At 40.0% G+C, this 25,459-nt stretch overlaps 3 protein-coding genes across 4 annotated transcripts in view; 1 reads left to right on the forward strand and 2 right to left on the reverse strand.

Moving 5' to 3' along the window:
* Nucleotides 1-20,722, reverse strand: part of LOC108906376 (transformation/transcription domain-associated protein) — a 46,194-nt gene extending 25,472 nt beyond the window's left edge. Inside the window, 16 exon segments of the mRNA XM_023457230.1 lie at nucleotides 741-745; nucleotides 1,956-2,098; nucleotides 2,156-2,303; nucleotides 4,123-4,265; nucleotides 4,323-4,489; nucleotides 4,543-4,993; nucleotides 5,051-5,263; nucleotides 5,813-6,074; nucleotides 6,133-6,306; nucleotides 6,361-6,565; nucleotides 6,617-7,019; nucleotides 7,275-7,469; nucleotides 7,524-7,709; nucleotides 7,766-7,879; nucleotides 7,938-8,114; nucleotides 20,638-20,722. Of these exon segments, the coding sequence (XP_023312998.1) occupies nucleotides 741-745; nucleotides 1,956-2,098; nucleotides 2,156-2,303; nucleotides 4,123-4,265; nucleotides 4,323-4,489; nucleotides 4,543-4,993; nucleotides 5,051-5,263; nucleotides 5,813-6,074; nucleotides 6,133-6,306; nucleotides 6,361-6,565; nucleotides 6,617-7,019; nucleotides 7,275-7,469; nucleotides 7,524-7,709; nucleotides 7,766-7,879; nucleotides 7,938-8,087 (2,959 nt within the window). The 5' untranslated portion in view covers nucleotides 8,088-8,114; nucleotides 20,638-20,722.
* Nucleotides 8,758-24,039, forward strand: LOC108906658 (NACHT and WD repeat domain-containing protein 2). The gene is made up of 29 exons (XM_018709976.1): nucleotides 8,758-8,860; nucleotides 8,916-9,004; nucleotides 10,624-10,740; nucleotides 10,802-11,005; nucleotides 11,064-11,208; nucleotides 11,269-11,494; nucleotides 11,553-11,751; nucleotides 11,810-12,055; nucleotides 12,105-12,305; nucleotides 12,458-12,597; nucleotides 12,650-12,860; nucleotides 12,919-13,163; nucleotides 13,217-13,363; nucleotides 13,495-13,773; nucleotides 13,823-14,042; nucleotides 14,098-14,310; nucleotides 14,364-14,565; nucleotides 14,691-14,807; nucleotides 14,854-15,063; nucleotides 15,116-15,287; nucleotides 15,342-15,560; nucleotides 18,985-19,131; nucleotides 19,188-19,393; nucleotides 19,445-19,644; nucleotides 19,692-19,861; nucleotides 19,912-20,070; nucleotides 20,121-20,310; nucleotides 23,421-23,575; nucleotides 23,636-24,039. Exons 1-28 carry the CDS (start codon nucleotides 8,758-8,760, stop codon nucleotides 23,553-23,555), a joined length of 5,112 nt encoding a protein of 1,703 aa, XP_018565492.1. The 3' UTR covers nucleotides 23,556-23,575; nucleotides 23,636-24,039.
* Nucleotides 23,613-25,459, reverse strand: part of LOC108906667 (protein FAM57A) — an 8,811-nt gene continuing 6,964 nt past the window's right edge. For both annotated transcript variants that reach the window (XM_018709988.1, XM_018709997.1), the window contains one exon: nucleotides 23,613-24,322. In XM_018709988.1, the coding sequence (XP_018565504.1) occupies nucleotides 24,167-24,322 (156 nt within the window). In that variant the 3' untranslated portion in view covers nucleotides 23,613-24,166. The remainder of the gene's footprint in view (nucleotides 24,323-25,459) is intronic.

The following is a 25,459-nucleotide window of genomic DNA, read 5'->3' on the forward strand; positions in this document are numbered from 1 at the left end:
GAAAATCGAAAGCTGAAGATACTACACGTGAAATGGTGACCATTGGCGCAAACATGCCTTATCCGAAAGTTGATAGTTTCGGAAATACAGGGTGTTGAAAGTTAAAATTTTAAATCGGTTTTTTGCGATTATTCTGAAAATATGTAGGTTAGGAACTTGAAAATTTGTGAAATTATATTTTTTTAAGCGACGAATAAGATGCCTGTTGCAATTTCAGCAATGCTTATAGAGGGCGCCACTTATGACCAATTTTACCGAAAATTTAGTTAATAACTTTTTACCCTGTATGTCTAATATGAAACTTGATTCAAAACTTGAAAGATCAATCGTTTTACCATTAATTGTGTATCTTGTTTCATTTCGGTATCTCGATCCGTTTTCGAGAAAAATCGATTTCACAAACACTATGTTTTGATAATACGAGAAATTAAAAGCGAAACAAACCAAGTAATTCTTCATGTTATTACAGCAATTAACAATAAAACAAATGTAATTCGTAATAATGATGTAAAGAAATTGTTCGAAGAATACACCGTCGACACTTACGCACTTTACACAATGTTTTCAGAGATTTTCGAGTTTGAAACAACATATTGGGATTGCGTCTGACTTCGTTGACAGCGATTTGTATTCTTTGCCACAACACTTCACGCGAACCAGTAGATTCTTTGTAAACTATATCTTTCATTCGAGACCAAATAGAAAAATCAAGAGGATTGAAGTCTGGACAAATTATCAACCATAACTGAAAAAATCATTGTTGCAAGTAATTTTTTACTTTTTTGCATTTTTGAGCATGTCTTTGAGCTGTGATTACAAATTTTTTTATTTCACCAAAAAGTATATGTCAAAACGAAAAAAATGATTACTGGCAGAATTCTGTACGATGATTTTTTTAAGTAGAATTTTTCTTTGAAAAAAAAAGTGTTTAAGATAGAGAAAGGTATACTTTCACATAGTTTCATCAAAATTAAATTATTTTTGCGGAAATGAGAAATAAAAAACGAAAAATCAGAAAAAAACTGTTATTCGCATTTTTTTCAGAAATTTTGAGGTTATGTTAAAAAGTGACCTCTACAAAAGTTATAGATTTTTGCTAGATCTACAACTTTTGTATTGGATACTTTTTTCTTTGACGTCAACTTTCGCCAGAAATCCCACTGATACAATTTTTCATAACTTTTCAACACCCCAAATCAACCCTCCGCCGCACCTGCTCACGCATTTATTTTTTTTTCGTTCATCATAAGCCCCTTTACCATTTCCACTTATAAAAGTCCAGGTAACAATTTTCTTTTTTTTTCCCTCTAAATGAGTTATTTTGATCGGTCTACAATATGTTGTTTCAACATGAAAATCTCTCAGAATCTCTCAGGGTCAACGGTGGATTCTTCGAACAATTACTTTAAATCATAATTACGTATTTTATTTGATTTATTGCTAATTGTTGTAATAACATGAAGAATTACTAGGTTTGTTTCGCTTTTAATTTCTCGTATTATCAAAAGATAGTGTTCGTTAAATCGATTTTTCTCGAAAACGGATCCAGATACCGAAATGAAACAATAATACATAATTAATGGAAAAATGATTGCTCTTTCAGGTTTTGAATCAAGTTTCATATTAGACATACAGGGTAAAAAATTATTAACTTAACTTTCGGTAAAATTGGTCGTAAATGGCGCCCTCTATCAGCAATGCTGAAATTACAACACGCATCTTATTCGTCGCTTAAAAAAATATAATTTCACAAATTTTCAAGTTGCTAACCTACATATTTTCAGAATAATCGCAAAAAAACAATTTATAATTTCAACACCCTGTATTTCCGAAACTCTCAACTTTTGGATAAGACATGTTTGCGCCAATGGTCACCATTTCACGTGTAGTATCTTCATTCTTAATTAATCACCCTGTATATTAACGATGCCGGCTTTTACTGTTCTTTCACTTACTTGAAGGCCACCTGTGCCACGGGGTCCTTGTTCCTCAGGGTGCGCCACAGCGCTTGCATCAGTTCCGCCCGCACGGGTTGGATGTGTTCGTAGAGGAAATCGTGTTGTAGATTGTCCACGCACAGTTCTAACGTTCTGAGACCCTGAAAACAATCGTCTCAGTTATTTTTGTCCCCCTTTTCAATATCTTCTAAACGTACTTGACTGATCAGGACGTGCGATCCGTTCAGAGCCGACACAAGGGGGTCCATTAACATGGGCAGGTAGGGTAAAAGCGAGCTTAACCTCACCGGGACCGTCAGGCACAATTCGACGAAGAGATCTTTCATGTGCTGCTTGTGCAGACCGCTTTGGAGTCGATTTAAACCTAAAATAAAGGCGTGTTAACACTTTTCGAGGCAAAGGAATTGTTTCGTGTACCTTCCAGGAGATTCGGGAGCNAATCGATTTAACGAACACTATGTTTTGATAATACGAGAAATGAAAAGCGAAACAAACCAAGTAATTCTTCATGTTATTACAGCAATTAAGAATAAAACAAATCAAATTCGTATTAATGATGTAAAGAAATTGTTCGAAGAATACACCGTCGACACTTACGCACTTTACACAATGTTTTCAGAGATTTTCGAGTTTGAAACAACATATTGTGATTGCGTCTGACTTCGTTGACAGCGATTTGTATTCTTTGCCACAACTCTTCATGCGAACCAGTAGATTCTTTGTAAACTATATCTTTCATTCGAGACCAAATAGAAAAATCAAGAGGATTGAAGTCTGGACTTCTGGGTGACCAAGCAAAAATGCTTCCACGGATTGTTCCATAGAATTGAATGGTGTAATCAGTTTTTGAATGTTTTTTAATTTAAACAAATTATCAACAATAACTGAAAAATTCATTGTTGCAAGTCATTTTTTACTTTTTTGCATTTTTGAGCATGTTTTTGAGCTGTGATTACAAATTTTTTTATTTCACCAAAAAGTATATGTCAAAACGAAAAAAATGACTACCGGCAGAATTCTGTATGATGATTTTTTTAAGTAGAATTTTTCTTTGAAAAAAAAAGTGTTTAAGGCCGAAAAAAATGAATATCTCAGAAACTTCTTGATTTTTTTATCTAAAAAAATTTGAGGTTATTTAAGATAGAGAAAGGTATACTTTCACATAGTTTCATTAAAATTAAATTATTTTTGCGGAAATGAGAAATAAAAAACGAAAAATCAGAAAAAAACTGTTTTTCGCATTTTTCTCGGAAATATTGAGGTTATGTTAAAAAGTGACCTCTACAAAAGTTGTAGATTTTTGCTAGATCTACAACTTTTGTATTGGATACTTTTTTCTTTGATGTCAACTTTCGCCAGAAATCCCAATGATACAATTTTTCATAACTTTTCAACACCCCAAATCAACCTTCCGCTGCCCCTACTCACGCATTTATTTTTTTTTTCGTTCATCATAAGCCCCTTTACCATTTCCACTTATAAAAGTACAAGTAACAATTTTCTTTTTTTTCCCCTCTAAATGAGTTATTTTGATCGGTCTACAATATGTTGTTTCAAACATGAAAATCTCTCAGAATCTCTCAGGGTCAACGGTGGATTCTTCGAACAATTACTTTAAATCATAATTACGTATTTTATTTGATTTATTGCTAATTGTTGTAATAACATGAAGAATTACTAGGTTTGTTTCACTTTTAATTTCTCGTATTATCAAGAGGTAGTGTTCGTTAAATCGATTTTTCTCGAAAACGGATCCAGATACCGAAATGAAACAATAATACATAATTAATGGAAAAATGATTGCTCTTTCAGGTTTTGAATCAAGTTTCATATTAGACATACAGGGTAAAAAATTATTAACTTAACTTTCGGTAAAATTGGTCGTAAATGGCGCCCTCTATCAGCAATGCTGAAATTACAACACGCATCTTATTCGTCGCTTAAAAAAATATAATTTCACAAATTTTCAAGTTGCTAACCTACATATTTTCAGAATAATCGCAAAAAAACAATTTATAATTTCAACACCCTGTATTTCCGAAACTCTCAACTTTTGGATAAGACATGTTTGCGCCAATGGTCACCATTTCACGTGTAGTATCTTCATTCTTAATTAATCACCCTGTATATTAACGATGCCGGCTTTTGCTGTTCTTTCACTTACTTGAAGGCCACCTGTGCCACGGGGTCCTTGTTCCTCAGGGTGCGCCACAGCGCTTGCATCAGTTCCGCCCGCACGGGTTGGATGTGTTCGTAGAGGAAATCGTGTTGTAGATTGTCCACGCACAGTTCTAACGTTCTGAGACCCTGAAAACAATCGTCTCAGTTATTTTTGTCCCCCTTTTCAATATCTTCTAAACATACTTGACTGATCAGGACGTGCGATCCGTTCAGAGCCGACACAAGGGGGTCCATTAACATGGGCAGGTAGGGTAAAAGCGAGCTTAACCTCACCGGGACCGTCAGGCACAATTCGACGAAGAGATCTTTCATGTGCTGCTTGTGCAGGCCGCTTTGGAGTCGATTTAAACCTAAAATAAAGGCGTGTTAGCACTTTTCGAGGCAAAGGAATTGTTTCGTGTACCTTCCAGGAGATTCGGGAGCAGGGGCAGGAACTCCTGGTACAACAGATCGTGGCTGCCTCCCCCTATGGATCTGAACAGGGCCCTGAGCAGCAAAAAATAGTTGTACGGCTCCATGGCGCTCAACGCCAGCTCCATAGACCTGTTGACGATTTGGTGCAAGTGCGGACGCAGCATGTTCTCGTTCTCCTGGGGAAACAGCGAGACGCTGCCGAAAACCAGCTTGAACAGCCTCAAATACAAGTTGCTCCGCTCCAGATTCGAGCCCATCTCCTCCATCCGTTCCAGGAGGTATTCCACCAGCACGGTGGCGAAGATCGGGCTGGTGGTGGGATGCGCCAGGAGGGTATTGGGCACCGTTTGCAACGTGGGGTTCTTGTAGACCCTCTCCACCAGGTACTCGATCGTCGTGGAGAATATCTCGTGGAAGGTTTGGGAATTCATCATGGAGAACTGAAGATTACGCATCGTTAACGAAAATCACTACGCGACTGCGGTAACGCTACTTACCACCCCACTGAAGTGCTCCAACACCTCCTTCTCTTCTTTGGTCCTGACGTTCTGCTGGTTTATGCGCTGAGGCACCCCTCCCGGCTGGGGTCCCACGTTGAGGGTGTAAACGTCCAACGCTTTCAAGGCCCATTTCACCAATCTGACAAACACCAGGGTCTCGTGAGGCTGGAAGTTCTTCGACTGAACTAACTGACCAGAAGGAGAGATAATCTTAAAAAAATTATAACGGTTAATGGAAGTTGATTTCTCTATTCTAATTTAATTACGTTATGTACTCGATGATCGGAGGTTAGTGATCTTAAGGATCAGAGGTCAGTGAACTCGGGAGTCGGTCAGTAAACTGGGGAGTCTGAGGTCAGTGAACTCGGGAGTCATAGGTCAGTATCTCGGGAATCAGAGGTCACTGTAGACAAAAGTGTGGTAAGTTTGGAAAAGGCAGAGGTCAGTGAACTCGGGAATCAGAGGTCAGTGAACTCGGGAGTCAGAGGTCAGTGACCTCGGGAATCAGAAGTCGCTGGACCCGAATGTGTAGCAAGTTTGTAAGGCAGAGGTCAGTGAGTTCGAGGGTTGGAGGTCAGTGAACTCGGGAGTCAGAGGTCAGTATCTCGGGACAGACTAGACCTGAAAATGTAGTAAGTTTGGAAGGCAGAGGTCAATGATCTCGAGAGTCAGAGGTCAGTGACCTTCAGGGCTGCGGTCAAGGAGTTCAGGGTCAGAGATTAATGAGCCCATGTGTCGATAAACTCCATAAATAAATACCTTGCAGGCAGAACACCCCCAGGTGATGGTTTTGACGCCGCACACTAACGTTTTAACCAGACTCCTGTAATCTGCGACGTTGTAGTTGTTGTTTTGGGGAAAACCGAACTTAGACTTTTCCTCTTTCTGTTGGGACCCTTGCGCCGTCGCCAAGGCGTTCTCTAGAAGCTCCGCGGGATTCGGTTTCACATCTTCCGCCTTCTCCTGTGAGTTCTGCTGGTTGGACTGCAACAAATTCTGTGTGTCCTGCTTGCGTTGTTCACTACAACAAAAAAAATTTACGAGTAAAGAACTATTTGCTCGTTTATCAGAAACCGTACCATTTAGCCACTAATATCGGCAGTTGTATTTTGGCTATAGTCTTAAACTTCAATACAAACACCTCCAACATCCGCATCAGTAACTCCCTGCCCTCGTTGCTCTTCTCGGCCTCGGACCGTATCCTGATGCAGTCCACAAGGTTCAGAAGCAGCTTGCACGACATCGTCTGAATCCTGCGAGACAAAATCACATCGTTTCCAAGTCGTTTGCGAACCTACAATACTCACGTGGTGGCCAAGGTGTCGTCGTGCACGTTTTTGCTGAACAAATGAACGGCCCTCGTGAGATCCGCCAGGGGCAACTGTTGGCGGACGTGGTGCACCAGGTCGGCCAACGTAGAGTAAGCCAAGGGCCGCAGCGACTCGTGGGTGGTCCAGCCGCGACCCAGCAAGACGTCCTCGTCGAACAGCCTTCCCATGTGCGGCACAAACTCTGAAACACAACACGCTTAGAACCCACCCTTCTGGTAGTCCGAAAACTTACTATTTCTCAGATCGGTAGCGAGTATATGCCGCGCAGCTATCAGGAGCTCCCGTCTCAGGTGGGCCACCTCCATGGGGCAGAGCGTCAGCAGCCCCAGCATGCCCTGCACCATCATGGCGGAGTGGTTCTGCACCACCTCCTGGTAGATCTTGATGATATACGCAAGGAACGACAAAGTTTTTATCTGAGCGCCCATGAAGTCGACGAAAATCTCCTTGTTGAACGTCTCCGCTTGCCTCTGCTCTAGCGTAGGCTGTAGGGTGATGGTATTCATTATCAGGGGTATAAAATCGCTGACATCCTGGTGGACGCTCTGCTTGTACAATTGGTACATTAGAACTACTATGATCGGCAGTTCCTGGAGCACCTTCAGCGACAACACTGCCTTCGGGATCAGGTAGTACTGCAAAAAACAAGTAAAAGTTGCAACGTCGAGTCAAATTTATTTGCGCAACAGAAAAAATCTACAGAACGAAATTTATGACAAATGAAGAATCAATTAATATCAATTTCGCAAAAAGCTTTTAAGTCACCAGCAAAAAAACAGCTTACTATATTTTTGGTCATTTATAAATGTCAAAAACAAAAAGGGCCCAAGATCAGATCCCTGGAGGGCGCTTGAAACAAACATCTAATCTATCCGCACAGAAATACATACCGATATAAGAGTGCCATCTTTATTGCGCTTCTCGGTTTGGATTATGGTCATGGTAAACGTCTCTTTCAGCAGCTCCTCGATGTTAACTTCGCTCAGATCCTTGACTTTTATCGGGGGCCGCGGCTCGAATATCTTGTTCATGTGGTTCGGCAAGTTGGAATAGATGGATTTGACGAAGTGTAAGAAACGCTGGATCTACAATTGTTGTTAGTTAAAAAAAAATAATGTACTACTTTTTATTTTACCGACCTCGGCGCTGAATTGCGGCCTGTACTGTTTGTGCAGCTCGATGATTATCTTCAGGCACACCAAGACGTTCTCTTCGTTGTCGATTTCCAGAAGTTTTAGCATCAGCAGGAGGATGGGCCTAACGTAAGGCCTCAGGGTTTCGTTCGTCGGAAGCCTGTACAGCATCTCCAGTATCAGTTTTCTCACCTGGAGGAAAATAAAGCGATAGAAAAACAATATACGAGGGAATTATCACGACGCACCTGTTGAATATTGTATTCCGCTATGAAATGGGGTTCACCGTCCTCCAGGATCTTCAGGAACATCTTCACCGAGTGGTCCAGGAAGCTGGGGTACAGTTCCGAGTTTAGGATCATCTGAAACAATTGCAGAAAATTACGGATAACGAAAACAGCGTTTCCTCTGCGAAGTTACCTCGAAATTCTTGCTTATCTCTTGGGTGGCTTTGAGTTTGAGTACGTCTTTGCAGTTAGGGTCTCCTAACATGGTGACGTAGCTCCTGAACTGGTTCATCTGGGTAGTGTGTGGGTCCACCACCCCTATGTTGGAAGCCTGCGCCTGCATGTCGTCCGTCAATTCAAAATTTCAGTCCTGCAATAGATTTTCAATGAAATGTTTAACTTTTCGGTTGTAATTTAGAGTGTATTTTTATGTTATGTCAATTTTAACGCCCTCTAGTGAGTAAACGAAGCAACTTAGGGTAGAGCTAAGCTAAAGCTAAGTTAAATTAGCTAATTTTATCCGCAGAGAGCACTGAATATTGGGACACCCTGCATTTACAATTTTTTGAACCCTTCAAAATGTTACGCCCATGGAATCGCACTCCCCCCGCACGCCTTACCCGTCCCAGGGGCCCTCACGGTTAAAATGAGTCACCGCCTACTGTTCCGGACAAGTACAATGACAGAACCAAAAAATAAAATAAAAAATTTGCGAAATTAATTACTTTTCTAAAAGCGACAACAAACTGTGCACGATTAAACCCTTTGTTGCCGGGACCGTTTGAAAATAAACAAGTAAAAGCGGCACTGCGGCTCCCGAGGTAACAAAAATCACACCCAATCGCACCTGCCGCGATTCGCAACTGTCCGCCGATAAACAAACGAATATCGACGGCGAGGCGTTCAACGCGCTTCAGTCCACAGCGACGCTCGAAGACGCTCGGACGTCAAGCGACGGCCTGAGAAGCGTCGTAAAGTTACGAATTTAAACTTTAAGTCCGGAGAAAAAAAAAATGGACGACCGCACCATAGACCTGATATTCGCCGGCTCCCTGGAGAACCTGCCTCCGGTGAGCTCGAAGATCGTGAGGATCTTCACCAGCTCCACCTTCACGGGTACGCTATTTACATACCGCTCGGAGCGCGCGTTAGAAAATCTGACCTTTTGCAGATACCACCATGGAGAGGAACACGCTGATGGCGAAGTGCTACCCAAAGATCAAGGACTACTGCAGGGAGAAGCACGGCCTGGAGTTTCAAGTAAGGACTGATATTAATAGGCCGCGCCCGCCGGCCGACGGAATATTCATGGGTTCGCGAGTTTTTCGAAAAATGTAGAATTCGCGCGTGCGACTGACGTAACTAGGGCAGTCACGAATTTCGATTCGAATAGTTCCAGTCACGCTACAAGTCGGTCCGGAGGCGTCGAAAGAAATGGCCTTGGCACTGGTGGGACCCCGTACCAGGCGGTACGGGAGTGACCCAATGAGTAGGTACTTACGGGTATAATCAATACCGGGGCCTGTACAGGGTGATTACAGTTCGAACACAAGCAAAAAAAATGTAACAATACGTCGTGTAGTTGTGATTGATTTTTTAAATCTTTTTTCCGTAATTTTCATACCTCGCCGCTGGACAGGCTACTATACCACAACGGGATGATTCGGTAAAATTTCCATATGTCGTGAAAAAACCAGGTCGATAGCTTTAATCTTTACCGCAATAAATAATTTCTAATTCGTAAAATATTAGAAACTATGCAAACTGTTCGCAGTGTATTTGTGACGTCACACCGTTCGACTGGCTCGACCCAACAACTCTATGCGGTATCAGTTTCATTACTTGTAGATATTTTAATTTTTTTCCCCGTTTGTTGATGTCTCTTCATCTATTACCTCTTTCTCATTATACCGTCACTAAAATACTCTTTATTAAAATCCCGAAATTGTTTTTAAAAATAATAACACTGATAAGAAATAATAATTTGAGGTTAGTGTTCCGGAGAACATATAACTCAAAAAAAAACTAACCATCGCGTAAAGTTACTCCCTATTTACTTGATATTAAAATTAAAAAAACGCGGATTCAATTAAGGCTGTTTCTTTTTATGAACAATGATTTTTTTAAATCAAATATTGGCCATATCTCATACAAAGTACAATTTTGTTAGTTTTCAACAATCTTGTAGAGATCGTTAGTTTACTACGACTTTCCCCGAATGCCAACGACGTTTTAGATTGAAACTTTTTTTAGGTTAGATTTTCTGCAACCTAAAATGCAGAGAGTTAAATTTTGTTTCCAAGTTGTATACTTAGCAATTTGAACAAGAGTACCTTTTTGTGCATAAAATTAAGTTATGATATACCACAAGCATCGTAGAAAACTTAACCTCAAAAAAATATACTTAAAAATGTTATTGAGAAATAAGGTAACTAACGACCTCTACGAGGTAGTCGAAAATTAGCAACACTAACATTTTTAGCTTTTAAGGATTATCTGTACACAATTAAAAATTAAAAAAATCACCTTTCGTGCCCTATATCTCAAAAACAAAAGACAATCGGAAATATTCGTCTCAATTTTAATGTTCTGCCACCCTGTTTCAAAACGCCATGTACAAACGAAAACCATTTACTATATTACCTAATACCGGGAAAGTTTATCCTCTCTCTATTCACAGAATAAAAGCAATTTCCAAAAACGTTTAGGCTTTTTTCTTTGATGTTTTTCTTTCAGTCTGCTCGATGACAACATTAATTTAATAAAATGAATTACGAGAACACAAAAGCTTACATATTGGGGTAAAAATAGGCCTATTTCTTCCATTAAAACCAAGTTTTTCTCAACGGTACCTTATATATGTTTTTTTTTAATCACAGGTGGTCGATATGAGGTGGGGTGTAAGGGACGAAGCCACTGACGATCACATGACCACCGAATTGTGCATGAAGGAAATTCAGAACTGTCAAAGGCTCTCAATGGGCCCCAATTTCGTCGTAAGCAAAAAAAATATTCAGAACCTTTCGAAAAATTTCAATTTTCGCGAATTTCCGACAGGTTTTCTTAGGGCAGAAGTACGGCTATCGCCCCATTCCAACCTACATCCTCTCCTCCGAACTACAGATGATCCGCGACGAACTGGCTTCTTCCGGACACGACCCCATCCTGATAGACACTTGGTACAGGAAGGACAGCAACGCTGTACCCCCGATTTCAGTCCTACAGCCTATTTCCTCCATCCTCATCAACTTCAACAACAAGGCAAGTAAACTGACGATTTTTAGAGATCGTCGTGACCTCAAAAGTTATTTTGTAACAGAGGATCCCTAAACTCCAAGCGGAAGACCAGGCGAAATGGTGGGACACCCTGGGAAAGTTCCAAAAACTGTTCAGGAAAGCCGCCGCGTCTCTAAATCAACAAGGGAAGATGGACCACGACGCCATGCACAACTACTTCATGTCCGGTAACCGTCACAATCGCAATTAGGTACGTCCAATTTCAATTCATGTCGTTTCTTGTGCAGTGACCGAACGAGAGGTCATCAACGGCATACTGAACGTTAAGAACACGAAGAATCACTGTCTCGCTTACATCAGGTACATCAACAACATCAACCTGCAGAACCTGAAGAAGGCTTCCTTGTTCGTGGACATCATCAACAGGAGTTTGGACACGGAATCGACCAAGCTGCTGGCGAACTTGCGCGACGAGAGGCTACCAGCCAAGATAGAGACCAGCAACATACAGAAGTGGGCGCCGAATATTTTTTTATCGCAAAATCACGTATCGGCGAATTATTTCTTGTAGGTACACGGTGGAGTGGATCGGAAGGGAAGGCTTGGACAACGAAACCCACGAGGAGTACCTGAAGCACTTCATCACCCACTTTTACAAGAACATAGTGAAGCTGGTGGACCGCGCCATGAGAAAAGAAGATTCCAGCGCCCAGGGACAGATTGTGACGGAGATCTTGCAACATTTGCATGCTTGCAACAACTCGGTGAAGGTAGAACGAATGGAAATTACCATAAGTGAAACTTTTTTTATCGTACGAGCCGTTTTAGGTGTTTTATGGCCGAGAGGACAGCTTGGAACACATCCGCAACTACATGACGGGAGACTCGGACAAGTGCCTGATCCTCTACGGCGAGGGGGGCTGCGGGAAGACTTCCCTTCTGGCCAAATCGGCAGGAATGTCCACCGGTAAGGACTGGTTCGCGGGCGCAAAACCGATCAGCATCGTAAGGTTCCTCGGGACCACGCCGGACTCTTCGGCGCTCACGCCTACTCTGATCTCGATCTGCCAGCAGGTTTGTCGGGTTAAATTTAAAAATTTGTCGTTAGGCGTTGTATTTTTAGATCTCGTACAACTTTATGCTGCCGTTCGAGGGCATACCGGACGATCTGGTGCCCCTGACGGCCCATTTCAAGCACCTCCTAACCCTAGCCACCAAGGAGCAGCCGTTGGTGTTGTTTCTCGACTCCGTGGATCAGCTGACGGGAACCCAAGACGCCAACAAGGTGTCCTGGTTGCCCACGAGGCTACCTCCTTATTGCAAGGTGAGAAAATATCGTCTGAACTACTTATAAGTTATACCACAAGGGTCTGACTTGAGCCCTTTACTATTTTCTTTATTTATCAATGATATTAGCACCCATTTTTCACATTCACGTTCTATCTTGTACGGTGATAACTTTACGGTCTTTATCAGATCATAGTATCCTGCGCCTGCGAAGAGAGCAACCCAGAAGTGTCTAAGGAGTACCACATCCTGAGGAGGATGATAGACGTCGAAGAAAACTTCATAGAAGTTAGAGCACTCGGCGAGGAGCTGGCGATGAGGGTGATAAAGTACGTTGAGACGATTTTAAATATAAAAAAATCCGCTAATGACTTTTTTTAGGATGTGGATGGGTACCGCGCACCGAGACCTCACCAACTACCAATGGCGTTTGGTTTCGAACGCCATAGACAAGTGCAGCTTGCCCATCTTCGTCAAGCTGGTGTTTGCGGAGATCTGCCGTTGGAGGAGCTACACCAAGTCCCAAGACACGCACCTCGCCTCCACCGTGATGGACTCCATCATGATGCTCTTCGAGAGGATAGAGAAACAGGTAAGGGGGACGAAGACGGCGTCAAAAAGAGTGGAATAAAGTTGGAAATCGTTTAAAGCACGGACGGATACTGGTCTTCCACGCCCTGGCTTATATAACGGCCGCGAAAAGCGGCTTGTCCGAGTCGGAATTGGAGGATTTGATATCCCTGGACGACAAGGTCCTCGACGACGTCTACCAGTACCACTTGCCGCCCGTCAGAAGGATACCCCCACTGCTCTGGACGAGGATAAGGAACGACTTACCCAACTATTTGTCGGAGAGGGAAGCGGACGGTGTTAGCGTCATGAACTGGTACCACAGGTAAGCCCCGTTTCTATTTCGACCACGCGATTTTCCCTTGGCTTTTCTTTAAGACAATTTCGAGATACGGCGAAGGAACGGTACTTCAAGAACATGAACATGGCGACGTATTTTCATTCCATGATCGCGGATTACTTCCTCGGGATCTGGGGCGGGGGCAAGCCCAAACCGTTCAAATACACGGAAATACAGAGACACAGGTACTAAGAGATGCGTTCTTCCTACTTGCACGCGTATGACACGAAAGGAAACGCCTAAGCTGCGAACCAACTGCACATGTACACTTTTTCATTTCGAGTTTATTAAAATTGAAAATAAAAAACGCTTTTAGGTTCAATTTGACAGACAAAGAAGGCGTGGCCGACAGAAAGGTACCCGTACAACCCCTCGTATTTTATTCGAAAGAAGGAAACGTGTCCCGGTACAACCTGAGAAAGTTCGGCGAGTTGCCGTTCCACTTGGTTCGATCCAGGCGCTTTAAGGACTTGTACGAGAACGTCCTTTTCAATTACGAATGGCTGCACGCCAAGCTGTCGAGCTGTCCTCTACAGTCCGTCTTAGCCGACTACGAAGACGCCTGCACTAACATCGACAATAAAGACTCCAAAAGGTACAGAGCAAATCGAGTAACACCGAGACACTCTAACCATCGTTTTTAGGGAACTCATGTTAGTAGCCGACGCGCTACGACTGGGAGGCGCCGTTCTGGGGCAATACCCCAACATGCTGGCGCCGCAACTGATAGGACGGCTGCTGCCGGAAGTCGGCAACAACCCGAACATAAAGATGTTGCTGAACGACTGCGACACCAAGGGGCCGATGCACTGTTCCCTGCTCCCGCTCTATCACTGCCTCCACACCCCCGGAGGGCCGTTGAAGGTAACAAAAACGAATATGTGGGTACTAAAACGCTAACCGTTGCTTATCTCCTTAGTATTCCTTAGAAGGGCACCAGTTCGCGGTATTTTCGATCTGCCTCACTTCCGATTACAGGTACGTGGTCTCCATATCCAACAGGTTCATCACGTGGGACCTTTCCACCAGCGACTTGACGAGGGACGTGAACCCGAACATCGAGGGGATAATGCAGCACCTGGTGCTCAGCCCCGACAACAAGTGGGCTGCCGCCTACACCAACAACAACCAGGTATACGACGCGACGACTGTAATCGACGCCTCGCTATATTGTTTTGTCCGCAGACCGTGCTCCTGAACATGCTCTCGAGCGAATTCGTGATAGTCGACAACCCGTTGAGCGGCGGCAGGCCCGTCACGGGAATATACCTGCTGAATCACAACCTGTTCGTCTACGGGGACGACGAATGGGTTAAGTTCGACATGAGGGGCAATAGGGAGGAGGATTTCCGGGCCCCGATAGATGTTTCCAACTGGCCGATATTGCGTGAGTTAGATTTTTAACCGCCATGTTGTCTAAAGTAGATCGAGATTCATGAACTAAGCACAGTGCTAACACTCGGTAACTCGAACAACGAAACCTAGGGGACGTTTACTTCTCTAATCTTACAGATATGGAGTTTGACAACAAGTCTGAGTACAGGATAATATTCTGGCGGGGTAACTTGGACGACGACAGGATGATGCTGTACCTGCACGCCAAAGAGGGCGATTACGAGTACCTAAACTACCACAGGTTAAAAGACTGTGACCTTATTCAACAGCGTTCGAACTAGTCGGTCTATTTTCAGCGCCCTGGTGCTCGCCAGAGACAAAACCACCTTGTACACCTGTACGACGCCGGAGTGTTACGCGGTCTCGAAATACGTCCGAGACGGGGACACGACGCAGTGGACCAAGACCGAGGATCTACGGAGGTCGGAGAACGACGAGACGGAGATAATGCTGCAGCTGAAAACGGACAAGCACGACAAGGTGCTTTTCGGTAAGAAAATAAAATAAACCGGAACGACACGCGTTAGCGTTGGAATTTCCAGGTACGACGAGCAACGGCTTCGTCGTGTGGGACTTCAACGAGGAGAACAAGATCAGCGACGAGGCGATGGTGCTCACCCTGCCCTACGGCACGAGGAACATCACCACCAAGATGCTCCAGTCGAATTCTATAATGTTGAGCGGGTACAAGAACTACGCCATAGCGGGGGTGAGGTAGGGCATCCGCGAGGGGGTATTTAAAACGTGGATAAAACTGGTGCGTTTCAGGAAGAACCTGTACGTTTGGAGCATGCAGACCAGGAAATTGGTGAAGGTCCTCGACGCGCATTTCGGGAGGATAATACAGTTGGAGCCGCTGACTATAGGGAACTGGAACAGCATGGTGACGTCCTCCATAGACAGGACGGCTAAGGTGTGGAATATCAACAATATCTTCGAAACGGTGCACGTCATCGACAGGCACGAGCTACAGGTGGACGCCATAAGGTGAGAAACTTTTTTTTAAGGATTTTCTCGATAAATTTTGGTTTTAACATACTTGACTGTGAAATTGTTGCTCCAGGTATTTGGTAATTAATTTCGTTCGTTTTTTTGCAACTAATTGTTTAATTATTACTAAAGGTTAATTTTAGATGTTAATATAGTAGATGTCGGTTCTAATTGATCCATACAAACGCATCGAAAAAGAAAAATTTCAAAAAGTTGAAAAAGTTGCAACTAACAAAGTAGGTCGTGCAAAACGGCGTTATAAAGAAATTGTTTTATAGTCGGGTAAAAGCCGCTCGGGGATTTGCTCTTTTTGCATTAAATACAACTTATTTTTACGGTAATTTAAAAAAAAAGAGAGAAATCACCTATAGTTGGGCCGGCGATTCTTTAATAATTTTTTAATAATCGATTAATGTGGAGTAGCTAATAGAAAAAGACAAGCAAACACCTTCTTGTGTTGTGCGGTTGATGCTAGCTCCGATTGTGTATGATGAATGAAAAAGAGACAGACATATCGACGTTTATCGTCCAAATCACAGTATACTAATCAATTATACTGTGGTCCAAATATGTATTTGATTAGCGTTTCCCGCAACTTCTGCTACCGTCCTCTGTGCTGTCACCTGTCAACCCGTCAGATTAGTATTTTGTGCAGTGGTTGGTGGATTTTCGTGCGTTATCTCAAACCTCAAAAACATATATTATTTCTTATCTATGTTTGTCAAACTGTCACAACAAATCAGCCACTTGAAAATCACTTTCTATCACGCACATACCAAATGAACTATAATAATTGAGGTTATGTCCGTTCTGTCAAAGATTCTTTATTAATTTCCAAATAACTTTTCAATACAATTTTAAAGAGTTAAAATTGAAAAAAAATTACAAAACAAATGTGAATAATTATTATTTCTTAAAGGAACAGTAATTCATGAACACATTTAGTCATTTGAATTCGTTTTTTAATCTTGGTTCATACAATTACGCTTAATTACGTGTACGTAAAGTGTAAAGAATCGTCGGCCCACTCCCTGTGTTATTTTAACCCCCTCCACAGGAGGCGGTTAAAATAACGTGATTTAGGAGGGAATTGAGGCCGGCTCAAAGCTGTTTATAGTTTCAGTTGGCGGTTAATGTACGCGTCGCATAGTACGTGGGTAGTGTCTCATGTCACTGTGAGGAATAGTACAAGGCAGGTGTTAATTTAAAGTAAATAAAAAACAACTTCCTTACGACATAACAAAATAAGACTAAATTTAACGTAATTTAATAGATACTTTAGGGTGGCCCAAAAAAAAACGAATTTTTTTTTCGTGTCTCTTGTGAAAATATGTTAGTTTATCATGTTTTAAGAGACCCTTCTAAAAATCAGCTCAAAAAAAATTTTTAGAGGTCGCTAGTGATTTTTAAAAATTTCCAAAATCGTCAAAAATTTAATTTTTTTTTTAATTTTTCTTATCGTTATTTTATCATTTTCTAGGTTGAAAAAATCTCGATTCTGAAAATTTCAAATCGATATTTTAATTTCAAAAGGTCACATAATTATTTTAACTTCCAAAGTATCTCTAAAAAATAAATATCAACGAACTAATAATTTTTTTTATTGAATTTGATGAACAAAAGAATATAAATAAATGACGAGACACTTAAATTTTAAAAATTAAAAATTTATAAATATTCGATACAGTGCGGTAATAAATTTTGCTTCGAGAAATTTTTTAAGTATACTTTAGTTGTGTTATTTTCTCTAATACTAGACTGTTGTTTTGGGTTTGCCAGGATTTTTTGAGAAATGCGAATCTTATTTGATAAGCAGTCATCGATATATCCTTCTGCAACTGCAGAAGAACGCCAACCCCCATGTTTTTTAAGTGTTAGTAAATCACTCCCAGAGTTAGTTAGTAGGGTTGCGGAACTAAGACAGTCTAAAAAAGTGGCTGTTTTGCTTAGAATTTTACTAAATACATTTTTTCCGATCGGTTGCACTGTGCATTTATTATTTTTATAATAAATGAACAGGCGATTATGAGGGGTGTGGGTAGGTCTAACGGAAATATATTTGTTGTATATTGCATCAACTGTTTTGTTTGTGAGTGTAAACGTTCTTGTAATATTATTTTTTTTTTTGTGGAACTGTAACAATTGATATGTCTCCTCTATTATCTATGGGGTCAAGTTGCATATTCAACAACTCATTTCGACGTCAAACTCCGAATAGTCCCACAATAAGAGAAGCCTATAATGCAGTGCTAATAAAAAAAACATAATTAATTCCACTTAGTTTACCTTGCTCGTAAGATATTCTGAATCATGTGTTAAAAAATTTAATACATTGTTCTTGAGGCAAACTTTTAGACTTTTTGGGCAGGTAATTTACAGAATTTTGTTTAAAAAATGCTCGAACTTTATGGAAATCATCAAAATTAAGATTTTCCTTGACTTTAAAAGCGTTTTTCTACATTCAAAATTCAGACCGTAGTGTACCTGCATTTACAATCTTTGATCCTTGTAATAGATAAGCAAGTAGGTAGTACATTTTCTGTTAAGTTTTTGGCTTTTTTTATTTCTTTTATTAAACAATTCATAATAGTTTTCGTACCATCGTCTGGACTTTGTAGGTAACAAATGCAGAGAAATATTGCTAGCTTCCTCTTGCACTTTTGTTGTTTGCTTTGATTCCAAATTTTGGTTTAAATTGACATTCAATGAAAAATTATATAAAACGTCAAAGTACTCAAATGACAGAGGTGTCCAGATTGTGAAAAACTACAAAATCGTGTTGTTATAAAGTTTAGCAGCCCAAGACTCGAATATTACTTTCGGTCGTATTTTTAGGGTCAGTAATTCATTTTCATATACAGACCAAATGCTAAAAAAAAATATGCTCCCTAAAAAATAGAATCGATACTACCAAAAATGGAATAAAATTGTCACAGATTAAAAAAAAATGTTTGAAAATATTATACATAGCAAAACGTATCTTAAGTTTTTAGCTGCAACCAAATAGCTGATTTCATTTGACTAATATGTACTCAGCGTCATTAGGGTCTTTGTAGTGCTCTTATTACCGTGGTTTATTGTTTACATGATTCTTACATGTTCAAATACAAAATTAAAGGATATCCTTTTGATTTACGGTGAACGAATGCAAAATGCATTAGCAGCGTCCCAGTTGTAAGCGAAACGCCTTCAGGAGACACAGACGGTGTCCTTTTTGACCAATATTTTGTTTTATACGTTTTACGTATTTGTATATCCCATAATTTTTTTTATATATAAATTATGAATCACCTTAGTTATATTTCACTGCATTATACTATCATTTTCTAATTTTGAAAAAGAGCAAGCATACTTTTTTTACATATTACTAGGAGTATTATTCAACAATGTATTTTTTTTGTTTATTTTCAATTTTACCCAGTTTATCGGACAACCTGAGCTTAGCCGTCACGGCCACTCGAAACTGCGTGGGGGTGTGGGACCTCCGAATCGGCAAGCTCGTAGCGAAACTAGCGGACAGCCCCCTAGGAGCCATCGTCACCCACGCCATCATAACCCCGGACGGAAAGTAACTCGCTTCCGCCTTGTTTTTTCCTTCGAATCCTATTTCTTGCATAATTTCAGGTATATTATATCCGCCGAGACGGGCAACATACTCATCTGGCTCAGACTGACGCAACAGGTGATATTTAAAGACGAACAGCCCGGCATAAGACAGCTCACCCTCATCGAGGACGGGACGAGGATCCTGTCGATTTCCAAGCCGAGCAACCCGCCGGGGACGGATTTTGTCAGGACGACGGCGACCGTATGCGTCAGGGAGATACCCAGTACGTATAACATCCTATCGCTTGCCGGAAATGTAATTTTTGTTGTTTGAGGTGGGGAAATGGTGTACACCTTCGAGTACCCCGTCCGTAGCACCACTGGGGTGCCTTTCAAGCAGGCGATCGTCACCTCCGACAACCAGTATTTGGCTATAATAGCTGCCGATAAGACCAACAGGGACTGCATTATCGTGCACAACGCCCAGAACGGCAATCTAGTGCATCGGATACCTCTGAAAGGTTGCGGGATTAAGGTACGACCGTCCTAATGCCGAAACGTGTAATAAAAGACAGTTTTTAGGACGTCGGGGGGTTGGTGGATATGCCGCACAAAGGCCACTTAATCGCTGTGCTGACCACTGATAAAGGCGCCGTTTTCGACATAAGAAACAAAAAACACTTACGTACCGTTCCCAAGTGGGGCGGGTGCATCACGAAAGATGGGAAATACGGTCTGTACGCCCCGTCTAGGTAAGGAAATGGAAATTTTATCGAGTCGTTTCAGATTAAATTGATTTTAGAGGGGGATTGGAGCTCATCGAGTTGAAAAAAGGCCAGACGGTCAGGACCTTCATCCCTAAAGTGGCGGAGGGAGTCTTCACGATCATCTGTCTTTTTAATAAGACAGACGAGTACGTGCTTTACTACCACAGCGGTAAGAAGACGTTGCGGGTGTTCAGGTACGTTACGTTCAAGCAAAAAGTCAGCGATAAATAAAACTTGATTTTAGGACCTCGGACGCGGAGATGATAGCGAATTACAGGGTTCAAGCGGAATTGACCGCTGTGGAGAGCACCCCTGACGGTAAAGCCCTCGTTCTGGGAACTATAGACGGGTGCGTATCGGTTTTGGCTATCCTGGATACCAACAAGAACGACATGAATCAGTATCTGTCCGAGATGCCTTCTAGGGACGAAGAGGTAATATTCCAGCGTAAAAAATCGCTTCGCGCTTCAGTAATTTTCCCAACTTTAAGGCATATTCACAAAAACATAACCTAACTTATTTGATTAAATAAAACGACAAACAACCTTTTTTTATCCATTTGAAATAAATAATACATTTATTCGTTTTGTTCTCCTAAAACGCGTATATATAGTTCGGTTTTATTCAATCGTCTGCATTTAGTGGAGGTATAATTTGAAAACCGCACCTACTTTGAGGAACAGGTACATTTTCGCGATTTTAGCAAAAAATTAACACTAATCGCGAGGATTATTATAAAAGAGGTTATATTTTCTACTTACGTTTCATTCATGTCCTCGGTTCGCTAAACATTTTCAAAGTTTGAAAAAAAATCACAACTTCACACTTCACTATTTGCAAACAAATCGTGAATGAAAAATGAATGAATGAATGAAGGGTGAAGATAACATAACCTTTAAGGAACCGTAGAGTTAGACAGTCGGAATAATTCGTTTGACCTACCGTTGATATGAACTACTTAAGGTACGTTCAGATGATGTAGAAAACAAAAGAATGGTTTCCTCGCGACCAATCAAATCAATAGCCTTCGCGTTGCGTTCTAAATTCACGAATGTCTGTCGTTGTCATAATTTGTTGCAAATTAGACGATTTTTCGCTGATAAAACGTATTTATAAAAACTTAAGCACTTCAAACACGCATTAGAACTATTTTTTTGAAAATTTTGGCAACTGGACACTTATTTAATGGATTTTAAAACAGAAAATTGTCGATGAAAGATATTTTGGTGAAGTAGATATATCCATACACAAGAATAGTTCTCTTGTGTATGGATAAATGACGTTATCAATTTATTCGCTAGAACAAAAAATGCGATACCTATCTATTAATTTAAAATCACTCTAATAGGGAAGTTTTCAGTTTTGTCGCTTTATATTTGAATATTTTTATGGTTTTCTTTTGCAATATTCTTTAATCGACTTGAAAAAATTATTGAAGCAGTTTTGGGCCAATAAAATTGTCGAAAATACCTCGCTTTTTTGCAAAATAGTTAAAAATTGGGAAGAATTCCGTAGAATTGGAAGTTCGCAAAAAACAGTTTTTTTCATTAAAAAAAAAAAACATTTTAGAAAAAATATGTTTTACACAAAAGTTGGTTATTATAACAAAAATTTTGATTAATAAAAAAATGTCAGGTTTCAAGTGGTAATAATGCCATTCCGATTAAAGAGCCATTTTTCCACTTGTTTTTGAGACTTTGACAGAGGCGACAGGGAAAATCCTAAAAATATTCTAAAAATATGCAAATACTCGTGATGTAAAATGAAAATGAGCATCACTTTCAGTTTTTTGAAATTTTTCGAAAATCACCCTTATTTAGGGGTTGAAAAGACAAAAAAGGTGAACAAATTAAGGATCAACATTTGTAAAACCCCAAATATTTCTGTTGTTATCAAAATAATATTATGAACGTGAAAATATCTAATTTCGTATTTGATACGGTTTTGTCGGAATTGAAAATCAACCCATAATATCCCTAAAGGGGTGAAATCATCCTCTAAATGCCTAAAAATGCAAAACGTATATTAAAAGTTACAATTTTCTTTCTTTTTCTTTTATTCGTGATAATTGAACCGTTAATAATCCACAATCACTAGATCCGAAGGAAAATACTCCTAAATGAGGGTAAAACCACCCCTAAGTTCAACCATCGGTTTCAAAGTACATAAAATAATTATAATGCATGAAAAAAGATAATGTTTCGAAATACATTCATTAGAATAATTTATACACAAGGAGTCCCATACATTATCAATCATTTTCAAGAATAATCATCCCTCTCAAGCAGTAAAATCATCCCCCAAATATACAAAAATTGTAAATAATGTGAAAAAAAATAAAAAATATAACAACATAGAAATATTTGGGGTTTTACAACTGTTGACGATTCTTAATTTGTTCATTTTGTCTTTTGAACCCCTAATTAAGGGTAATTTTTGAAAAACTGAAAGTGATGCTCATTTTCATTTTTCATGACGAGTTTTTGGATATTTTTAGAATATTTTTAGGATTTTTCCTGTCGCCTCTGTCAAAGTCTCAAAAACAGGGAGATTTTGCGGTCACTCTTTCAACGATAAGAGAAATATCTACATTTTTCGACCCGTCAAAGTTTCAGTACATTTTTTGCATATTTCCGCATATTTTGCAATACGTGCACAATTTGCATAGGAAAGTACAACTCTAAGTGAAAATTTTAAGCCCAATATGGGTCACGTAAGTTCGTTACTGTAAAATGTATTTTTTTCGAAAAACTTAATTTTTTAAAAAATTTGCTAATATTTTGCAATTTTACAAAAATGCACTTATTCTACTTGCCAAGAACTACATATTCTGAAAGTTTTGTAAAAAAATATTTTTTCGTTTTAAAAATATATAAATTTTAACAAAATACGATTTTTAGCCATTTTTTTGCAAAAACTAATACATTTCTGTATCAATTGACATCGGGCTGTGTTCAAAATTTTTGTTATAAAAAGTTCTACAACTTTTGTATAAAACATTTTTTTTCTAAAATGTTATTTTTTTTTAATGACAAAAACTGTTTTTTGTGAACTTTCATTCAATTCTACGGAGTTCTTCCTAATTTTTTACTGTTTTGGCAAAAAAACACGGTATTTTCGTCAATTTTATTGGCCCAAAATTGCTTTTATAATTTTTTCCAGTCGATAATAAATAAATAAATAAATGGCGACATAATGAGAAAGATCTTTCATTGACAATTTTAAGTTTTTTGCAAACTTTGGATGCCATTTTGAAAATAAAACCCTAAGATTAAGTTGGGGTAAAGTAGTTCATTCAATTCTACGGAATTTGTCCTAATTTTTACATGTCTTTGTTTACTGAACTAAATTTTGGCACACAAAAATGCAATTTGATTGGACTATTTGTATATAATTTTTTTTAAGACTTAAATGGGGTCAAAATAAAGATATACTCCATTCCCTGCTAGTGTAGGTGCCTTAAGTTCGAACCAACGATAAGAGTAGTGAAATTTAATAATTTCTAAAGTCGAACGATGGCTCAATTTTGCGATTTTATTCCCAGTGGAAGAAAAAGGTGAACAAGACGAGGGCCCAAACCAGATTCAAGGCTGTCGGGTCCATAGCGAAGCTATCGACGATTTTCGCAAACGAACCAGTCGCTGCGACCGAGATCTCCGAACAGCAGGACGAGGAGTAAGCGGCCCAATACCGGACAAGGTGGTAACTCATTTCTTGCCCCTTTACTGACACAAAATGCTATTTAACATTTATTTTCAGGTAATACATTCGAGACAGAGTCCATCACAAATAAATTAAAAATATAACCTAAACGTAATACTGATGCGCTCGGCACGCCCTGGTGCTGAAACATCTAAGATCACAACACAGTTTTGGAAAGGTTACAAACGTCGCCGGGTGGGAGCGGAACGGGCCGCGCCCCGTGGGAGAAATGCAAGACCTTGTAAAAACCGTGTAAAAAAAATAATATTGCGTCATATAAATGGGGAGAGCGGCTCGTCCCCCTCCCACGCCGGCAAGTATCATAAATATATCTCTCAGTATTCTCAACATCTAAAGCTTGTCGGCTTACATATATTTTTCAAATGTAATAAATAAAATTACCTAGGAAGCTAGTCTTTACATGTTTTTTAAGCTCGATTATCATGACGGGTCACCGAAAATATACACCAACAATTATTTAAACCTAAGATTCTCAGACTTTCATTAATAGATACCCTTACTTGAACGAAACACGGAAATTAAACTAAACGACCCTAGAGCGTAACGCGTCCGACACCGCGTCGACGTCTACTTAGCGTTCGGGTTGCTCAGGTTGTTGTTGTTGGAGACGGACTTCTTCAGCACCTTCGTCGCCCCGCTCAACATCAAGAAGAACCAGTAGATCTGAGGTAACAACAGTATGGCTATGCTCACCAGGCAGCCCCTCGGCAAGGTGTAGACGGCCTGAAAACGGAATTGGTCAGCTGAATACGTCTCATTCCGAGATTAATTCTTCGTAAAGTGAAATTTAATTGCCGGTGTTGCGAGAAACAACTAATGCCGGTGTAGGGACATATAGCCCTCGGAGTAGTTGTTTCTCGCAACACCAGCAATTAAAACATTGTCTTCGCCCTCTGTGCGTGGCAGTCGTGCAACAAGTACCTGCAATATAGCAGGTCGTTTCCTACTGTAGCCAATTGAATGGCACGGTTGGTAGTCGGCACGACAGATGGAGCCATTTGCACTTCCGCGTACAATGTATTTCCTTATCGTGATGATACGACGCAAAACAGCTGGATTGTTCGTCGGTTGCCTCACCAATGACACACTGATGAGGACTAATTTAGTCTGAAACCAGTCTGTGCCTGGTGGGTTAAACTGACGAACGATTCTAGCTGTTGCACTAGGTGTTGCGAGTATAATTCAATGCCAGTAGGGGCATATAACCCTCGGAGTAGCTGTTTCTCGCAACACCGGCAATTAAAATCCCGTTAAGTATTATTTTTTTTATATTCTCATTTAGTCGATTTGCTTAAATATTTTAATTTTTTCGACTCCAAAAACTTTTTTATTATATGTTTTTATACAGGGTGTTTTTAAACGAAGTAGCAAAAATTGTACCAGTGAATGTAGAGCCAAAAATAAGAGGATCGAAGTATAAATATGTTATATAGACCAGGGTCGATAATTTTTGAAACCAAAAAAAATTATAGTAGGATGAAACCTATTGGAAAAGAAAGAGAATATAACAGAAATGAAAGGAAAAATAATTTACGGGCGATCTGAGGTCGGGAAGAGGTAGGGGGTGAGTTTTTAAGGGTAAAAAACGGTATCCCTTGATTTCCAGAAAAACTACAAGTCTTATGGAAAAAAGTTAAATGGCAATGTTGTAGGTAATAAAAAGATCTACAACTTTTGTATTTACACTTTTTTCACATAACCTCAAAATTTATGTGAAAAATTCAAATAACCAAGTTTTTGAATTTTTCACATAAATTTTGAGGTTATGTGAAAAAAGTGTAAATACAAAAGTTGTAGATCTTTTTATTACCTACAACTCTGCCATTTAACTTTTTTCCATAAGACTTGTAGTTTTTCCGG

Source organism: Anoplophora glabripennis, unplaced genomic scaffold (assembly GCF_000390285.2).
Source record: "Anoplophora glabripennis isolate ALB-LARVAE unplaced genomic scaffold, Agla_2.0 scaffold59, whole genome shotgun sequence".
Lineage (NCBI taxonomy): Eukaryota > Metazoa > Arthropoda > Insecta > Coleoptera > Cerambycidae > Anoplophora > Anoplophora glabripennis.